Raw genomic sequence first — 20,195 nt, forward strand, 5'->3', positions numbered from 1 at the left:
TTATTAAGCATGTTAATAAAGTGGAGCAACTTCTGGCTTGAACAGCTTGAAGTCGTGTTTGTGACATACTTGGAAGGGAATGAATGGCAGCTTTTCTTTGCTGATCATCACAGTTGGGCACGCTCTTTCCACTTCAACATCTGTTTGGACAACACTGTACAAAGGAATGTAGTTAGGAGAGAAACATGGGGTGGCAGCATTTCTCCAGTGTAGAAGATATAACAGGATGCTGCTTAAACCACAATGCTAGGATTAAGTGACTCTTGGGGGCCACACCCAGGTAACCCTTGTATGGCAGGACTAAGTTCATCCTTGTTGACAGCAAAACTGGTCACAGAGGATAAACCCTCACAGTTTAAATAAACCTGAGATTAATCCACAGTCCTTTGCAAAAAGCAGTTTGCCACTTTATAGGACGATACAGCACGTGAGCACAGACACCTCCTTGTCCTCAGTGTGGATCCCAGCCAAGCCACCATCACACCAGCCCCCCCGACCTGTCAGAGGGAGCGGCTGTCACTGTGTCCACCAGGAGTACCAGGGGACCGGTACCCAGAGGCAGTAGCCAAGAACTGGCACAAACAGGGACGTGCTTCTGCACAGGCTTGCTCCCACAGCTGTGGAGGGACGCACAGCCATCTAGCGGCTAGTTCTTCCGGGAGAGACTGCTGCAGAAGGTAGCGGTCCAAATTTTAATCTCATGCTATATATATATTTGTTGATGTTTTGCAATTATTTCTACGCACTTTATTTTATTCCAAAATTACATCAAACCTAACATTTGGGAGCAATATTATGAGAGACTACTCTATAAGAAAAATCTAAGTGTTAAAGATAAAAACCTAATATTTTTTCTACTAATCACAAGGACTAAAGAGTGATCCCACACGTAGTAAAAGATGAAATCATATCACAATTCCAAAATCTAATGAAATTCAATTATGTTGGTAAATTAAAATCCTACAAGAATATAAGAAGGTGAGTTGAGATGGACCATTACACAGCGATATTAAAAAAATGGAAAAAGAGGCACCTCTACATACATGGTAGGAAAAAGCTTTTTATTCTATGATTGTTGTTTTATAGGAGAACGCTTATGTTTCAAAACCACAGGTAATTGAAACACAATAGTAAGAGCACATACACAGTGAAGGTAATTTAAATATTACATATATGTCAACATCTTCTACGAAAGAGGCTAACATACAGTTATGTGATATTCAGCCCTCTCCCATCAAAACAACCCCCCGCTGTATGCAATGCTAACTCCAGTAAGGAAATTGGACCCCAGAATTTCCCATTGTCTAATTAGAAGCAAGAGATCTGCTGATCCTTAGTCAGAGTTGGGAAAGTCGTCTTCGCCTTTGGCCATGAAAGGTTTGAGGTTCAGCCATTGGTTTGCGTACCTGAGTCATACTTTGCCTTTATCAGAAGAACCAACAGAGCAGCAATAAAAAGTAAACTGTATTTTTTTTGTCTTGTATTGATTAAAAAAGACTGTCCTTTATATCTTAGATAATGAAAGACATTGAGGGTTAAAAAAAAAAAAATCAATTTCCAAGAAAAATATCTTTTTCTTTCTTTCCATTTAAAATCTAAATTTCCATTTGTTGAATACAAAGCTGTCAGATTTGATTTTTGGAAGCATCCTCATCATTAGTGAACTTCTCTTCCTTTCTGTTTTTAAAGGGTGATTAATAGTGTCAAAACACAAGCTTTTTAGGCACCTCCCATGAGAATTCTTCTCTTCCAAAGTGACCATAACATGCAGTCTTCTGGTAAATGGGCTTTCTTAGGTTCAAATCCCTGTGTGTATAATAAAAAGAAGAGAAAATTTTTCACATTAAGATACTTTATGATAACTAAAATTAAAATCCTGACGTTGATATCCATTTCATGCCCTTAGTCAGGCATGCATATTGTGGAGATGCAAGCATACCAGTGAACATGTCCAATGGAGAACCGTAACAACGACAACAAAACTTAAACGTGAAGTACTTTAGGGCTACAGCAAAAGTTGTTATTGAGAATTAATAATTTTAACAGAAAAGGTGAAATAACCTCCAATTCCTTTTGTAAAACAAAGCATATCTTTCTTCACAGCAAAGTAACCTCAAATTATTGGAATAAAAATAATTATCTTATTTTATTTAAATTCCACATACTATATAAGGCCAGATGATGAAATGTTTATGTTTCATATGAAACTTGAAAAGTACATCTGTTGTCTTAAAAGATACGGCACACTGGTAAATCCATAAAAAGTATCAACTGTGAAGACTGACAATGACAAAATGAGAGAAAAGTCTCTTTTGTACTGCATGGAACAATCCCATGCTGGTTCAAGAGCCTGACTCTTACATTGTAACATCTAATGGTTTTACAGGAAGTCATTTCTGGGATGTGATCACCAAGATATTTTCCTTTTTGTGTGTTTCTATACCTGACAATGACTCCAGGCCGAAGATCAAAGTTTTTGTGCACAATGTCCAGCAGCTCTTTCTCTGTTATTTTGGAAGTTCCGTAAGTGAACAGTGAAATGGATAGTGGATGAGCTACCCCAATGGCATAAGAAACCTATGGCAAAAAAGACACCATAGTCAGCAAATAAACTCAGTACCCCAGTCGCCAAAAGTGTGCAACAGAAGAAAGAATTCATTCATGAACCATCTTAGGAAAACTAAAGGCATCATCTCCTCCATTTCCCATATTTGTGCAATTTGTATTTGCAGAAAAAAAAAAGATAAAACTTATGCTGACGTCTCTGGTAACGTTCTTTTCCATTATCCAGTTACCCCACGTTTATTTCCATGATAGGTGTCAGAGGGTTGAGGGCTCAATAAATGTCCAGAAAAACAGCCAATGAAATGAAAGTTAAATGAAAAGGCTGAGCTTCGAGAAGGTGATAGCCTATTAGTGACATTACAGTGGTCTTGAACCAGGCACGTCAAGGTCTTCCTTTCTTCAACCCCAAGTCATGATCAAGACTGCTTCTACTACAGTGTCTCATACAATGTGTGTTCAAGGTAAAATTGAAAAGGAAAAATCCTTTTGAGAAAAGCAACATTCATAGCAAAACCATACCTGAACCAGAACACGGCGACAGAGCCCAGCTTTCACAAGAGACTTGGCCACCCAACGGGCTGCATACGCAGCTGATCGGTCCACCTTCGTATAGTCTTTGCCAGAAAAGGCACCACCTCCATGGGCTCCCCAGCCACCGTAAGTATCCACAATGATCTTTCGACCAGTAACACCAGCATCACCCTGAATCAGCAAAAGAATTCGCCCATTTTACAATCCATTTTATTATAAGTCTCAAACAATGCTATGCATCCTTCAGAAGGCTACAAGAAGGTGTAATTTCACCACATATGGATTGCTGTGGGGAAGATGAAGGAATGAACTTGTCTCACCAAACTACAACGGTGGCTATAAGCGTTCTTGAAAGCCAGATTCATAGGACAAGCCATTCACAACTGCAATCAAGTAAACAGGTTTATACACAGATAGCTACAGCATGCACTGCCTATTTCAAAAGTAAATATTCCAGACAATATGTGAACTTTGGTTTAGAAGTGACATATCTACCACATCCAAACTGAATACAGAATATTGCTAACAATTTATGTGCCATATAGGAAGTATTGACAGGTTTTACACTGTTAAAAAAGTAATAATCAGGCTTTCATATCTTTTGGTCAAAATCTGAAGTTGTGTGAATATTAAATAGTAGATGACTTTTTTGTATTTACCATTGAAAGGTATGTCAGTGCTACTTTATCAACCCTGGAGACATTCAAAACCCGCCTGGACGTGTTCCTGTGCAACCTGCTCCAGGTGACCCTGCTCTGGCAGGGGGGTTGGACCAGATGATCTCCAGAGGTCCCTTCCAACCCTATGATTCTATGATTACATGGAAGCAAGCACCCAACACTTCCAGTGCGGTATCATTACAGAGACTGTCGTACAAATATGGACTAAACCCCACATTTTCAATCCCAAAATATTTATAGTCTAATTTAAACTATACACAACAGGTATGGAGTAGTAAGCAGTTACAGGTAATTGAGAAAGAAGGATTACTTCTTTCTAATAACAGGTACTTGTTGTGAATATTCTAAATATTCTAAATTGTGAATATTCTAAAATATTAAATAAGGAAGTGCAGATAAACTTCTAGCTGCCTACACAGCTATCCTGATTGCACCTCACAAGTACTTCATATTTTCATTTGATCTTGGCTAGCTGATCAGTACCTGTTTAATTGCCTAACCCTCCCAATTTACCAAATGCTTAATCTTTCCAGTGTGAATGGAAACATGGTCAAATTTGAAATTCAGTCTCCACCTGTGCAGGCAGGTTTGAGATTCTGTGGAATATCATGTCAGTAAAATTCAACTGCTGGAACGTTTGCATGGCAAACACAAGCGGAGAGTCAAAGTTTTTCTTAGAAAGACTGTGTGTCTTGTCTACACAGAAGAAAACCTTTGGCACTGTTTGTTCCATGCTGCTAAGAAAGCAGCAAAATGTAAATCTGAATTGCAGATAGCTGAGCTTATTTAAAGGATCCTGTCCTCCTGAGGCTCTTCTGCTTGAATCAAAACTTTCTGATGGCACAGACAGTTGCAACAAGAATGCCTCATGTGCCATCATGACTTGACTGCAGAACCAAGTAACAGGAAGAGAAATGGACCGGTGAAAGGGAAAAAAACAAACAAACAAACAAACAAACACCAAAACCTCTCATTTTAAAGGTGCTGAAAGAGCACAAATGCATTTGTAAGGCCTGTGGAAGCCACCTTTGAAACGAGCTGTAATGTCTTCATAGTACCAGTGGGTGTTGCGGTTCGAAAAATGGTGATAGCAGCAAAATTGCTAATTTTGCCATAGCCAGAATTCAAGGTACTACAGTGCTCAAAAACATAAGGTGAACGTCCCGAGTGAAATACATGTGTCTTCCTCGGATGAACTGAACTGGAGATTAAAATGCCTTCTATAGCTAGCGTTGTTAAAAATAAAACTGAGTAATACTCATAAAAAGTAATCAGAAAGTTCAAGATGTAAAAGACAAGGAAAGAAACAGTTATTTTCTGATTGCCGCAATGTTATTGTAAATTGCACAAGTGATGATAGCATTTGTAAGGCCATGGACAGACAGACAGATTGACCCATACTAAGTAAACTTGTCCCAGGTTTAAAAAGCTGCAAACACACACTGCAACGTGCCTCTGTGTATGTGCAAACATACGAAATACACAGTAGAAAAAGCAAAAAGAGTAGAAAAGGTATTCACAGTTGGCTTACCAAATGCAATTATATTACATTTTTAAATTGGTGCAGTTCAGTGCACACCTGAAAATTTTCATATGTGTAGCCTTCTTTTTATACGTAGCTGTGATTGCTGCATTGGTTTATTTGCTCCAAGTTAAAGCTCAAGTTTGCCTCTCCATTTGTCCATAGTCTAGGATGTCAATGATTGTATAATCATTATTATAATGATTCATCTCATCACTTTCCTACTTATTCCGTGGCACTAATGTCAAAAAGACACAGCACCTTAGAAATAATTCTGGGAAATTTCAGTAAATTAATGAACTTGAACAGCAAAGGAAAAACAATATCTACTTGGATTTGTTGTAAAATTGGACTTCATTTCAGGAAGGAGCTTTGAAGTTTTGCTGTGATAGTGAACTGAAGACTAAAACTTTGGAAATGGTGAATTTCTTTCCAAAAACTAAACCTCAGAAGTCCTGATCCTACAGAGAGTGGAAGTTCTGCCTGACTTCTGTGATCAAATTATAAATCCCAGGTCCTCCATTGCCTAGATAAAGCAAAAGCAACATTTATTTTTGTACCATGAGAAGCCTGTTAGGGGCTGATTTTCAGAACAGATGAACACCTTCAGCTCTCATTGGTGTCAGGCAGAACAGTGTGAGCTATACGGACCTGAAAACCAGGTTCACTGTAAGAGAAGTAAACCTTCTCTTGTCCATCTCTTTGTAAAGAGTGCTTTTCATGAGAAAGGATTGCATGTCTCTCTCAGTGCTGTAGTTGGGAGAGCTTAAGGAAACCCAGAGCTGTACATTCCACATGCAACATAAGATTCTGCTCAACTTGCCTGCCTAGTCACAACATGTGTGATACAACCATGCCCTCAGAGGTTACTTTGGCACACAAAGTGCTTCCCCCACAACTGCGGCTTGCTTTTTACTCCCTAGGACAGGCATGCCAAAAAGCTGAGCATTTATTTTAAGACACACACCCAATGACAAAGGCAAGTTGATAAAAGCACCAAAATAATACAACACAAACCTGAGGCCCTCCAATAACAAAACGTCCGCTAGGTTGAAGGTGATAAATAGTTTTCTCATCCAAGTATTTTGCAGGGACAACAGCTTGGATCACACGATCCTTCAGGGTTCTGCGCATATCCTCCAATGAAATGGTTTCATCATGCTGCACAGATATCACAATGGTGTGAACACGCACCGGGATGACTGCTCCATTCTCCTGCATATACTGAACTGTGACCTGAACAGAACAGGGAGATGGAGGAAGTAAAAAACAAAATTGCTATAAAAACTATTACTGGTCTACATCAAATGTCATGCTATACAAAGAGCAAAATTGTAGCAAATGTCATTGCGGATGTTATAGTGATCACTGCTCACATTGTTGCCAAGGTATGGGAGATGAAGCCTATTTTTTCATTCATCATTTTTGCTGTGCTGAGAAAAATAAATAAATAAAAAGACTCAATATGGACAACCAGATTTTCTATGAAATTGTCCAAATGTGTAGTTCCATTGGGATTTCCAGTAAAACTCCCAAGCCTCAGAAATGGATGTTTTCAGCGCATCTTCAAAAAGACCAACCCAAATCCCTAAATACAAAATCAATCCTTTGGATCTCCCATGGCTTTTTCAAAAAGTACAGATCACTTAGGTCTGAAGGGTTAAATGTTTCTTCACTGGTAGGTGTTTTAAGTGCTCCTAGCACTCTGATATAGGTTAACCATTTTCCAACAGTCAAGGAGACAATATTATAAGCAGTGGAAATGTTATATCTGCTACTTGTAGTTTATATATCTTCTACTTGTAGGTTATCCCGATACTCTGAACACCATCAATTGCTGTTTTTAAAAATATTTAAGATTTCTGCAAAGAAAATGTTTGCGTTTTCAATGATCTGGACTGTCTCTAGCAGTATTTACCTGTGTCTTAGAGTCAGGTCTCAGCCAAGGAAGTTCTCCACTACGCCTCAACTCTGCTAACTTGGCATTCAGTTTATGAGCAAGAATAATTGTTAGAGGCATACATTCTTCTGTCTCGTCTGTTGCATAACCAAACATCAAACCCTACAGGAGGAGAAGATATGCTTCAATCACTGTCAAAAGCATCACAACCAAAGGCAACAAGATTTCATCTGAAGCAAAGAGTAAACAGTACCCTCTGGTTTACTTTCTACTGTTTTACTTTACAGTGCAAGAAGCCTAAACTCAGGTCAGGCTCCAACATGTTGCAGTGTAATGAGAAACAAACCACGTTCCTAGAATTTTTCACTGAAAGCCTGAAGGTTTCCATGTTGAGCTGGAAACCTGGACAAAAAGGGAGAAGTTTTGGTGAAAAAATCAGGTTATTTCACAGAAATAAAAATATGTTGGAGCAAAAAAATTTCTGTCATAGGAAAGGTGTTATAATTAGCCTGGAAAGGTTGTACAGGCTTTTATGTATGAATACAAACACACTTGTACTGCAGCTTGCATCTGAAATTTCAGTGGAATGAGATGTGAATACTCCATGAAGGACATACGATTCAACAGTTTATGGCACCTGCCTCAGATTTTCAATGCTACATGCTTCTAGTCACAGCTTCTGCTCTTATTCAGTCATGTTCCCTGCATCAGGTTATCATTTGTTAAACAGAGTTACCAGCATTTTCTTTCTCTTCATCCAATGTATGTTGTGACCAAAAAAAAAGAAAAGACAGGAAGGTACTTTGATACAATGGGAAGGGAGGCCAACAAAGTGCCAAAGAAAGTCAGATATCTTTTCATGTTATGCAGTATTATGTCCCCATGACAGCATAAAAGCATTTTAATTTAGTCCTCAAGGGTTTTTTGAACAATATTAGCTTTGCTCCTGGACTCTGATAGCTCCACTTATGGTTCTCAACAGCGTTGTTATAAACTAGATATTACTACTAATGATAACTACTGTAAATGTTAAACTCACTCATATTGGCATCAGTCAGATTATGGTGGTTTTATGTTAGCATCTTTCTCTTGGGAACATACCATAATTATCTACATGTGTTATTTAGCTCATAGAAATGCAGCTTGGACAGCCTTAATTATGTGGAACACCTATTAAAATAGCTGCCTCTGGGAAATAAGTGAGAACTAAAAGTACTCTGGCATATTTGCCTTCATTGTACTAATGCTGAAGACAGTTGAAACATCGCCTAATTTTGTGCTGTGTAAAATCTCACGAGTTCTGTGAAAGTAAACAGATCCTTTGTTTATTCCATCTTACAAGACAAGTCTGGCTGCAAGACAAATGGTCTAATGAAGCTAGAGCTACTCAACAAAAACATGAAATACATAAGCAAAAAACCTTCCTGAGTTCTAAGGACACATCCTAAGCTACTACAAACTGCCACAGCTTTCCTAACTTGCATGAAGTGCTGTAACAAACACCAGGCAAAAGTTTGACCTCAAAGAACTTCCAGCTGTTTTAATAAATACATGGGTTTTATTCTGGGGTAGCCCAAGATGGAAGTGTGGAAATCTTCACTTGGGTTTTGATTTAGAAAATAGGGCAATAAGATGGGGTAAATTTTTTCCATTCAATAGCTTTGATGTTTTAGATGTGATGTTACATCTACCTGATCTCCAGCACCAACATCCTCTTCATTCCTGTGTAAATGAACACCTTGGGCAATATCAGGTGACTGCTGTTCCAGTGCCACTAAAACATTGCAAGTCTTGTAGTCAAAGCCTATTTGGAAAAAAGAATAGTGGTGAATTAGCTTTTTCTGTCACAATTAAAGAAAGTAACACGGAACCATATGAAATAATTTTCATTCCGAAGGATACTGCATTCAGAACTCAAAACCTAACTGCTATTTTTAGTGAAATTTTTTGTCAATACAACACTTGAAACCTTTTTTGGAAGGGGGGGGGTTATAGGGTTGCCTTTATTGCTTGTTACTGCTTGTTTTCTCTTGCATTGTCACCCTATGCCAAGCCAATTCACATTATGAATTGTTAACTGCAGAAAACTAGTGAAAAAAGTAAATCATGAACCTCTCCTAAATAAATAGTATTAAAAACTTCTACATAAATTTCTAAAAGCTGATGTTTTCAGGAACCGAAGGCTCTGCTCTCTGATACATTATTTGTAATATATGTAAAGCAATGTGTGTATTTAAGTCTCTTGCAGGAGTTTGTAGGAGAGCCACAAACAGAGAAAAAAAAAAAAAAGCAGATTCAAGTCTCACAGCAAACCTGGAAGTAGAAATTTACTCTACATTACTTTCAAAGAACAAAAGGAAGGTTTTAAAAAGAAATTGAAAGACTTACAGAAGACCGTGGCAAAATTTTCCACCTGTTCCTAGGTATATTAATAGCAACTTGCTTCTCTCCAAATCCAACCTTTCCTAGAACTGTAGCTGCTGACCAAACTCATGGTCAGCCAGTACAACATACATACATGTCCATATGCATATGATCCACTTGAAGAATGCTCCTCACCCTCTTTTACGTAGGCTATGTGGAGAAGAAAAGTTATATTTCTGTGTGCAATTGCTTGGTTTATCTTTTTGTTTTACTTCTGCATAGAAATTGTTTTTCACTGGGTCACCACATCTCCCCTTATAATTTTTGGCAGTTGGGATAAAAAGGAGATTTATGACCTACTAGATTTGCCAGCGTTTTCTGAAAGCACTGCTGTTACTTGATGGTGGAGGTAACCTGCAGGTGTGCTGGTATAGTACTCTCCCTCCACAACGTCCCTGTAAATTCAATAGCAATTAAAGGACTGCAGGAAACAACTTTTTTTAACCAAAAGCTCTTAAAAGATACACTCCACTGTAACAGTAAACTCAGAATATTTGTAATGTATAAACAGATACATGGCAAATTAGAAAATGAAATGTGTCTGGTATATAAAGCATTTTGTCTTTTTTATCATTTGTGCATCATACAAACTGGATTTGGGCTGCACACTGGGCAGTGTAGGAGGAGTTGTTCAGAGCTAACAAAGCACCTTGCACAGTGAGAACCTGCCTTACACAGAATTCAAGATGCTACCACAGTACAAATATATAATGGTACAACAAAATGAAGGAGCTTCCTCCTTCTCTCTCTTTTGCACCAAGATGCATCATTTGGCTTGCCGAATGAATAACCACGATTCAAGTTCTTGCAGGTTTGGAGGAGTGGTAGATTCTGTGGCTCAAGATGCAGTTAACCATTCTGGCCTAATACCACAGTCCAACGTACATTCTGCCAACTCCCTTTCAGTTTTAACTAATGTATGATGGTTTTTCTACTTACTGGGTAAAGCCAGAAAGCGTATCACGTAGCACCATGTAAGCAGCATTCACACAGGATATTCAGTTTTTATCAGGCTTCCTAAAGCCCATACATGGAAATGGTGACAGACCTGTTTTGCGGTTGCCTATTTCTTGCTCTTCAAGGATTTCATGAGTTTTTCCACCAACCTTTAGCTGAATCATCATAGCCAATATGTCTAATTGCATCTCGGACAACTCGTTGATAATCCACAACAGCACGAGATGTGATCTCCCCACAAAGCAACACCATTCCTGTCTTACATACTGTCTCTGAAAAGAGAGGTGAAAACGGAATTATAACAGCAGAATAACCCATCCCAATAAGAGAAATAACTATGCTTGTGATGATGGTGATTTTTCCTAGATGTATACCAGGTTTTACCCAGATTATACCCAGATGTACTGGGTATATACAGCTTAAGTCCTTTCTACCCATATTTTCAGCATTATTGGCCCCTTCAACAACAAATTCTTTTCATATACACCATAATCTGAAAGTAAGGAAAGGACTAATATGTCTAATTTACAAATGGGAAGGTCCAAACACTGAGCATGATTCAGTGATATGCACAGACTTTAGGGAAATATAGCATTAAACTGTGATTTCTAAATCCACTTAATCACTCTAAGGTACATACTAAGGCTAAATAAAACTCACCAGTGACCAACTACTTTGAAAACTTGCCTCCAGTCCCAGGAGGAATAATCTGAAGATGGGGTTTAGTTACATAATACGTGAACCTGAGAGTTGATGGTACAACTCTTTCTGAAGAGATTTCAAAAAATAAGCAGTTATGGCAACTTGGACTGAAAAAAATAGTACTTTATTAAATATAGTAAATTAACTTTTCAACAAAACATTCAACTGTTCTTTCAAAAATCCACTGTAATGAAGAAACATCTGTTTCTCCCAGGAAAATCTAGTCCACGCACAAAATTAACTATCCTACCCTTATACAGCCTGCTTAGCCTTCAGTCTTTATAAAAACTTGTACTGTTCATTCCCACCTCTCCTCGTCTTGGAGACTAATTCTTATGTATTTTTTTGAGAGAAAAAATGAGTTAGCACCGAGGTCTTTAGGAAGATCATAAAAGAAAGAACGGTGACTGACTGATGACTTAAAGCAGCAAACAACTTACCGCAAGCAACTTTGGCATTCGGGTCCTGTTTGAGATGGGCGTCTAGTACAGCATCACTGATTTGATCACAGATTTTATCTGCAAGATATCAAAGTTGTGATTCAAAACCATAGCACTCAGTACAAAACATGGAGGGTTTGCATCACTTTGAATAGGCAGGTATTTCAGCAAGGAATTATTTTATGGCTTATTACTGGAGTATTTAAGCTATCTAAATAGAAAGACATATGAAACATCCTGCAAGAAAAGTCAGTAGATACAATGGGAATTGCTTACTGTTGTAAACTAACGGTGACTACAACTTTACCTGTAGTTTTCTACACTTAAGTGTGCAACAAGTACGCTATGCATAGAATTACCTGAGAGGCTGAGGTTTTACTCCCAGCCTTCTCCTTCTCTAACACTGCAAGCCAACACAGCACACGCTCCACGTCAGAAGTATTCTAACAAGAAGGTGGTATTCCACCATCACCTTCCATCTCCCCAGCAGAAAGCTAGAATGTACCTGACCAACACTGCTGGTAAAGCCTGAGAAAGCGTTCAGATTAATACAGATAATGCAGAGCTCAGAGTCAAGTGCCTGTTTCGGGTTTGCTACTTCCCACCGCTTCCTACCATCCTGCGATGCCATCTCCTAATAATCCCTCCAACCCCCCTAAGGCAGGGGAGCGAGCAGCACACACAGAAGCAAGAAGGGGTTACCAACTGAAGTTTGCCTAAGGTAAATCTTGAACATATCTTCAGTTACATCCCAAATACTAAGGTTTCAGCTCAGGTTTATCATAATAATCTTTCTCTTTTTCTTTCTTTCTTTTCTTACCTTCTTAATGAATAATGAATCTTAATCAAATAATGTAGCTAATCTAATGAACACAGAGGGGCAGCACCCACAGCAATGCCTTTCCACAGGAAAATGCTACATTTTCTTCATATATTTTTATTTTATTGTTCTTAAAAAAAGTCTAGTATTGTATACTATGTTTAGATGTTGCCATAACATGCTGTGTGGCAAAATAATCTCCTACCTTGACGTTTGCAACACAACCTGTTGGAAAGCAAAGTTTTGTACGAATATGTCATTAGAGCCTTTTAATACGTTTAACCTCAAGTCAAAATAAATTCTCATTTATTTTTATGAGGAAGGTGTACATTTATCTAAGAGGGACAAATCAAAGACTAGAGAACTGATGTGATTCTGACACTCTTCAAAACAGAAAAAACGAACGCAAAAGACAATTAGCAAATGTAAGTTGCATTGGAACTTTCAGCCTTGCAAGAACTGTACATGGATTACTAAATTTGGGACAATTATTACCAAAACCAGGAATCAGACACCTTTCTTGCAATTCAGTTAGAAGTCCAAATGAACCTTGTTTAGCAAGACTGGGGACACAGGTGGCAGGGGTGATTAAAATGTATCTCCGTTTGCTCTCTTCAAAGTTTCTATTTTTATCAGTAAATATAGCTGTATTTTCAAGCATAAGAGCAAAAATTATTGATGAAAATATGTAATTTTTGATTACCTGGGTGGGACAACAGAGCAACTGGGATAGGATGACCTTCTTAGTGCAGGTCCAATGCCCTGCAGTAAACTCATAGTGATTGAGGTGGCTTTGTAATCTTTTTTCCACCACCCGTAGTTTCTATGCCAGGAACAACTTTTATCCCTGTCCTTGCTCCACATGAAGCACATCTCACCTGCAGTAGATGCCAACATCCCATGCTTGTCTAAGTTCCCTGTATGGCACATACCGGGATATTACATACATACTTTCCAAAGCATTTAAGAAGGGCACAGGTAATCCCATATGACTAATTCATCCTTATTTCTCCTCATGGTACCTATCTGGTACAAAGAACCTTATGTTGGTTTTGCATGCTGGGGTTGAAATCAATTAATGAACTAAAACTTTCACTAAATGTCTCAAGGGAGCATTAGCCATAGTAGGCAGTGAAATCAATAAGGGATGATTTAACAGGATGTTTTCATGGCTGTTTTTTTTTCTTTTGTATGAACCGTATCATTAGTATCTACGGTAGATAGAAAAGCAGCTCTTTTGCATCCCTCTCAGAGAAATAACACAGCAAATATTCATGAACAAAAAGCATAGTCCACATTTACAGAAGGGGAGAATTTGTCTTACAAAACTGTTACTCTGAAAAGATTATGATAGAAAACCAGATGAACAGTCGTCCATAGAAATGAAATTATCTCCATACAATAGGATTTGTGACATTGCTACAGAAATACTGAATTTTGGTGGTGGTATTCCAAAGATGATATTAAGAAGCTGCAGGAAGGTTTAAGATAGACTGAGAAGAATGCCCCCAAATCAGAAAAGTCTGTCTTACAGCATGAAATCAATCACGAGCAATCTAGATTTGAAAAGCTGAAGGAAAGGCAACCTACCAGAGGAAATCCTTACAGGCATTGGGATCACAGTCTCTAAGAACCTAAAAAGAATATGCTGAGAGAAAAGTTTTTGCCTGATGGACAATAATGTAACTACAGCTGAGAGCTGGAAATTAAAGAGAGACAGATACAGATTCAAAAAGGAATATTTTAAAAGGGTGAGAATCCAGTGAAAGGATTCCTTGTTCCTTCAAATCTTTAGATGAAAATTGGATATCTTTTTAAAAGGTATGAATGAAATTAAACCATAATTTACTGGCATCTTGGAAGAATTCTTGCACGAAATGTTATTACCTGTGTATTGAGGTCAGACCAGATTATATATGAGAGGTCTGTTCTGGTCTTTAAAATATATGTGAGAATTTAATCAATTAAAACAGTAAATCAGAAGAATTTAATCCACTATGCTGATAGCATATCTTCAGATTAAAATAGGCTAAGACAAATCAGTTTAACAACAGTTGCCAGTCATATCTAATCGTTGTTGCAACAACCAACAGTTCTAGTACAACTAGATCCAAATACAGATACAGACATATCTATCAAGACTGGAAAGAGAAATCTAGCTGGATGATTGGCTGATTAATGCATTAAATTAAAGGCACGTCTATTAGTAAAGGTCTCTAGTGTAAAATAAAACCAGGCGTTCTATTTTTAGCAATGCTTAGCAGCTTCGTGCACCCTTCATTCTGTTATTTAAATTTCCCATCCCAATCATCCCATTTCTCTTATTAGCTGCTAAAGGTGACAGGACTTGTTTGTCCAATATTTGCTTTCTTTTTTTGTTCCCTCTTTTTTGGAAACAGGGAAAGCATAATGGACACCCCCAACCCCACCCACCCCCCCCCGGTGAGGCCTTATTGTCTAAAAAAATGATGTAATAGGTAAGAATTCAGTTCATGCATACCTTCATGTAGTGAATTACTACCCAATAGGATGAATATTGCAAAAGGGATGTCTAGGCTGAGGATTTCTTGACTGAGTAGAAAAGTATTAGATAACCATGAATTCTTTTTGTGAAATCCAACCATCCCACAGACCCAACCTTATGGCAGAGGTGCCAATCAGCTGTAAAACAGCTCCTGCTAACTATAAAAGGAATGAATGAGTCCACGGGAGCTGATGATAAACCCTACTCAAATGCCCAGTTGTCAAATTCTGAAGTAAAGGAGGCATTCAACAACAAAAATGATCTCTAATAATTAGAAGGAGCTTCAGTTTTCCAGATAGTTGGACATAAGTTTGTGATGTGAATCTAGACTATGTAAGAGCCTAACACAAGCCATGACATCTGCAAGTTCTCAGGACCTCCCCAAGAATTCGGCTTCATGGATTCACCACACACACACACAAAATCTATGAACAGCAGTAACAACTGCAGTTAAAAAAATCTCCACCCTTTGAAGCACAACAAACAGGTACAACCACACTTTTGGCTTTGATGGTGTAGTAAATATAATAAACATTGAACATCTCAAAAGGGAAGTTTGATTTTCTTAAAAACTTGTAATCATCAAAATAAAATTTGGTATGTTATTTATATCAACATTAAAAAATCATTTTAAACTAGAATGTGAAAATACATATTCAAAATATGATAAACTGAGGAATTCTCAGTTTTCTGCTAAAAAATTAAAACAGTCAACAAACTCAGATACTTATCATGAGCACTTCATCAAAAAATAAGCTTTCCACCAAAAAAGTTTCACTAGAAAGACTTCGAATAGCTGAATTCGAATAGCTGAATTGTGCTGTATTACATTTTTCCTATTTTAAAAGACTCTTGAGGAGTCCTAATTGATAACTGCAGTGGTACTTCAATATTAACACTACACTGTTTAAACATCTTGTACATCTGTTCTCTTTGTTCAATACACAGTTCACTGGAATATTATATATATTGCTAAGTATATACAATGTTTGACATTGTTAAGTATGTATAACTTTAGATATAAGACATGCAAGCATCAACTTGCTGGAAAGATCTGCATTTTCTGTTCGTTTGTTTTCTTTTGTGTTTTTTTCTCTGAATATCCAGAAGATAAACATGTTTCTAATATGGTTGGAAAACTGAGGGTGCTTTTAACAGATGTTTTCTCTTATATTTTTAAAGAGATTCCTTGATACTTACTGGAAAACTGAATGACATTCTGCTTGCAGGCAATTCCACCCGAAGTCACACCAGATAGGGGAAGGAATTGTTCTTAAGTAGTTTGGCACCTCTACGACATTGTGGGTCAGAGAAACACACAACACCTTTCAAAGCACAGTGAAACCAATGTGCAGCACAGACAGACACTACTGGACAAAGCAAACTGGAGCAGTGACGAAAAACAGCTATCTAAAAACCACTGAAATCTTTTTCTTTCCCATGCTGCTATCTATGTGCTTTCATTATATTGAAATGAAGAAGTCACATGTAAATCTTCAGAGAGTTTGGAATTTACCCTACTAAATGCCAAAATTAAAGACCTGGAAGGAAGTCCCAAATTTTATACCCAAGTGATTTTGAAGAATTTGGACTGAGAAGATGGGATAAACAGAGTCTTCTATAAAGCCTTTGGGGAGCATAGGTAATACCTGTATGTTATTTCCAGCTATTACTTGCTTCTGTGGAATCTGGGCTTCTTAGTGACACACAACTCTTAGGCATTGCACAGGTATGAGGCAGTTCTCTGTATACCCAAATAAATAAGCATGTAATTTCTCCTGCTTTGTTTATTAAGAAGGAGGTCTCCATTAAAGCACTCAGTCCTCAGCTAATATAATCGGAACAATTCAAATTTCCACCAGACAAAGATCTGGTTCAGGATCTTTACTTCATATAATGCCCTCTAGCAAAATTATACTATTACATACAGAAGAGAAATAATCAGAAACATGCAAATTATCCATTTGGTATCAAACAGGGGAACTCAAAACTCACAATAAAATTCTAGTGCTACTGATAATGTCAGAAGGCCAGCTACAGCCTAAGACACTGGGCCCCATTTTAAGAAATAGCCAACATCTTCCTGGATGATAAAAACCTAATAGCAGGTCTACATAGCCCGTGTAAAACCACAGAGAGGGAAAAGGGGGTTTGGCCAGGATGTAAAGGTGGCCAATTTGCTGTCAGAAACTAAAGCTATCGCTGAGACAATTAAGACCTATTGCTGGGCTGTGTTCAGGAGCAAGAATTTGCAGGACCACCCAGAATTACTTACTGTCAACCTGTCCTCCCTTGATTTGGAAAATCTGTACCTTTCCTTCATCACAGGCGCTTGGGTTTTCAGTACCCTACATGAAGACCTAGGCTGTTTAAGAAAGTATAAGCATCACAGCCTTGAAAACATCTTGAGAAAATTTCAGTTTTTCACTCAAGCCTCTCAGGTTGCCACTTCGCATCTCATAGTACCCGCAGCCTCTGCCCGATGAAGGTCTGTACACAAATCTAACAAGTGGTAACACTGTTTAACAAAGGTCTGCAAGTGTTTCAGCACAGGAGGGAAATAATGCTCATGGGGCTTAGAAAAAGGCCTACTGAGGGCCAATAGACTTTTTTGAAATAAAGAAGGGAATCTGAATAAGAACTAAAAAAGAGCCCAAATTCTAAAAGAGAAAACAAGACAAAAAGAGAATTGGTAAACGAAGGAAATCAAGGGACAAAGCTAAACCTGGGGACTCAGTTGAACTCTTTCTGTTCTGAGACTTATCTATTATTGCCCTAGGGGGATTAAAAATAATGATTAAAGTAGCATAAACTGTGACCTGTCATCTTTGGAAATACCATCATCAATTTAAAATTACCATATCGCATAATATTATTTATCCTACAAAACTACTTTGCATGACAGACGCTGGATATAATTATATATAAATTTGAGATGAGACCTATGTCCCAAGGACTGAATGTTGTCATCATTTTCTGATTGCGTTCTGTCAGAAAGAACCCCAACTGGCTTAACCTGATGTAACTGCCTTGACATTGACAGAGACGTACTCAATTGCATCAGCCATGGGTTTGATCTGCAGTAATAAGTTAATATTATAGAAAAGTATCAGAATTATAGACATAAAATTCTCACTGCTGAACTTTCCATTCTCTGCTATGTCATTCCACCCATTTATGATTTACTCACATAACATGAGTACAGACATGAAAAAGCCTTATTATAGCAAAAGGTACAGGACACCAAATCAGCTTCTAAAATAAATAGACTTTTCAGGACATCAAACAGTCTATTGTGCCCCGGCCTCATTTGGGGGCACATTTGCTGTTGACATAAGGTATGTGTTTATGGCAGATGAACATTTGTTTTCAATAAAATTGAACTAAGCTCTGCTGACCATACATAAAGTTTAGCAAATAACTGTCCACTATTTGCTTAAGCAATTCCATATATTGCATCAGATGATGGAATGGGGGGAAAAAAGTCAGCAACTGTGCCACATACAGCTGCTGGGACCATTGATTTTCAAAAGCTTTAAAATAGCCTGCTTAGATATATTCCTGTCGTGGGTGACAGTTTTAGAGCATAGCATATATGCAGGACAGTTTCAGAGGGCCTGTAAAGAGATGGAACTTGAGAAGCAAGGTATGCATTCTTCTCCATATGTGAAACCTGAGTCTATCAGAAATCTAGTTGTGCCTCCACAGCAATACTGAAATAAATTCAGATTAAAAGGAAGGAGCAGCAACCATACACCCCACTGCCCTCCTCAGTGTAATACACACCCTGCATAGGCACTTAAGCTCCTGTTGGAAGCACCCTAGTTATAGCGGTTCTGTAGTCTATATGGACAAGGTCCAATAGAAATAAAGTAAAAAGCACCCTGTTACAAATAACTTCTATAATAAGATTAATAGAATATGACTTCTTCTTCAGGCTTTTAAAACATTTTAAATAAAAATACTATTTTTTAATGCATTTGCCAAAGCTGGTTTCTTACCTGGATGTCCTTCTCCCACCGACTCCGATGTGAACATGAAAGCCCCTTCATCATCCAGTGTGTGATCACATAAACCGTCCACTGGCCCATTCATGATTGTGATGTTTTTCCTGATGGATTGTTATAAACAGTCGTTGAAGAGTTCTACCTTTAGTGTCTGCTTTAAAGGAGAAGGTTCTTTATTAGCAGGACTACTGCTGTCTTCACTTGCTACCTCTTACACTAACCTGAATTTCAGTGTGTGAAATCAGCGTATGCTTGCATCTGTGTACACACGCAAGGAGTATGCATGTGCCTGAAGTCTGTATCCCTACCTAGCCTGATCTGTCAGTCCCTGAGCTGCTCCTATATATGGAAAAGTGAAAGTGCCTAGATAATCATGTGAGGAAAATGGAAGAGCCCATTTCTTGGCAGGGGAGTTAGTTAACTTTAGGATATTTCACTAATTAACTCAGTTCTTGGAAACATTCTGCATTCGACCCGTGCAAGATTGGTTATCTTAGCAACTCAACTGAGCATGAAGTAACGCAGGAGTACTGCTCACAGTTCAGGTCAGCTGCCTCTTCAGTTTGTCTCTCCCCTAATTCTGGGATCTATGTTGTGCTTCCAAGTGTGTGTTGTGGTTTTACAGGGATAGGTAAAAAAATCTGTAAATGCATGTCTTCCCTAGCAAGGGGCTGGAAGAAGTTCGCTCTGCATGATATAACTGTGTTTTCCTTTTACTTTTTCATCTCTTGAAAAGTAGAATTCTCTCATGATTTTTTTTTCATTTTCATTCATTTCTCATGCACATTTGAGAGACGAAACATCTGATAAGATCTTGCATGACGAGTGCTTCTCATTTATGCAGACCTCTCCCTTCAGCCTTTGCTTTTCTTTTCCTTGGTCCTCTCTTCTATTAATTCAGATCCATCTTAATTCTCTTTTTGTATGATATTCTCATATTGTATTCCATAACCCTTAGAAAAACAGTAACTGCCACATCTGAGTACTCTGTGCTCAGTTCTGCTACTGAAAATCTCTTCTAGTCAGATGTCTCGCGTCTGGAATATGCTGGTGGTATGACAGGTATGAAGACAGGTGGCATTTTTGGGTATATGTGTCTTTAAGTTAGTATACAAAAGACAAG

General features: G+C 38.0%; 1 protein-coding gene across 1 annotated transcript; it reads right to left on the reverse strand.

Annotated features, from left to right (window-relative positions):
- Window positions 1–1,040: 1,040 nt before the first annotated feature.
- Window positions 1,041–19,410, reverse strand: MAT1A (methionine adenosyltransferase 1A). The gene is made up of 9 exons (XM_063338336.1): window positions 19,067–19,410; window positions 11,722–11,799; window positions 10,729–10,851; window positions 8,890–9,002; window positions 7,217–7,360; window positions 6,316–6,534; window positions 3,085–3,267; window positions 2,444–2,577; window positions 1,041–1,806 (listed from the first exon to the last, which is right to left on the reverse strand). The coding sequence occupies exons 1-9, from the start codon at window positions 19,158–19,160 to the stop codon at window positions 1,704–1,706; spliced, it is 1,191 nt and encodes a 396-aa protein (XP_063194406.1). The 5' UTR covers window positions 19,161–19,410; the 3' UTR covers window positions 1,041–1,703.
- Between the last annotated feature and the right edge of the window lie 785 nt (window positions 19,411–20,195).

Source organism: Chroicocephalus ridibundus, chromosome 6, assembly GCF_963924245.1.
Source record: "Chroicocephalus ridibundus chromosome 6, bChrRid1.1, whole genome shotgun sequence".
Classification (NCBI taxonomy): domain Eukaryota; kingdom Metazoa; phylum Chordata; class Aves; order Charadriiformes; family Laridae; genus Chroicocephalus; species Chroicocephalus ridibundus.

Bases quoted from the DNA above. Each gene is read 5' to 3' on its own strand.
- MAT1A (XM_063338336.1), bottom strand. From the start codon at position 19,160: ATGAATGGGCCAGTGGACGGTTTATGTGATCACACACTGGATGATGAA. The intron at 11,800-19,066 runs GTAAGAAACCAG...GATATCTTGCAG, and splicing joins GGTGGGAGAAGGACATCCAG to ATAAAATCTGTGATCAAATC. The intron at 6,535-7,216 runs GTAAATACTGCT...TGTTCTGTTCAG, and splicing joins GACCTGACTCTAAGACACAG to GTCACAGTTCAGTATATGCA.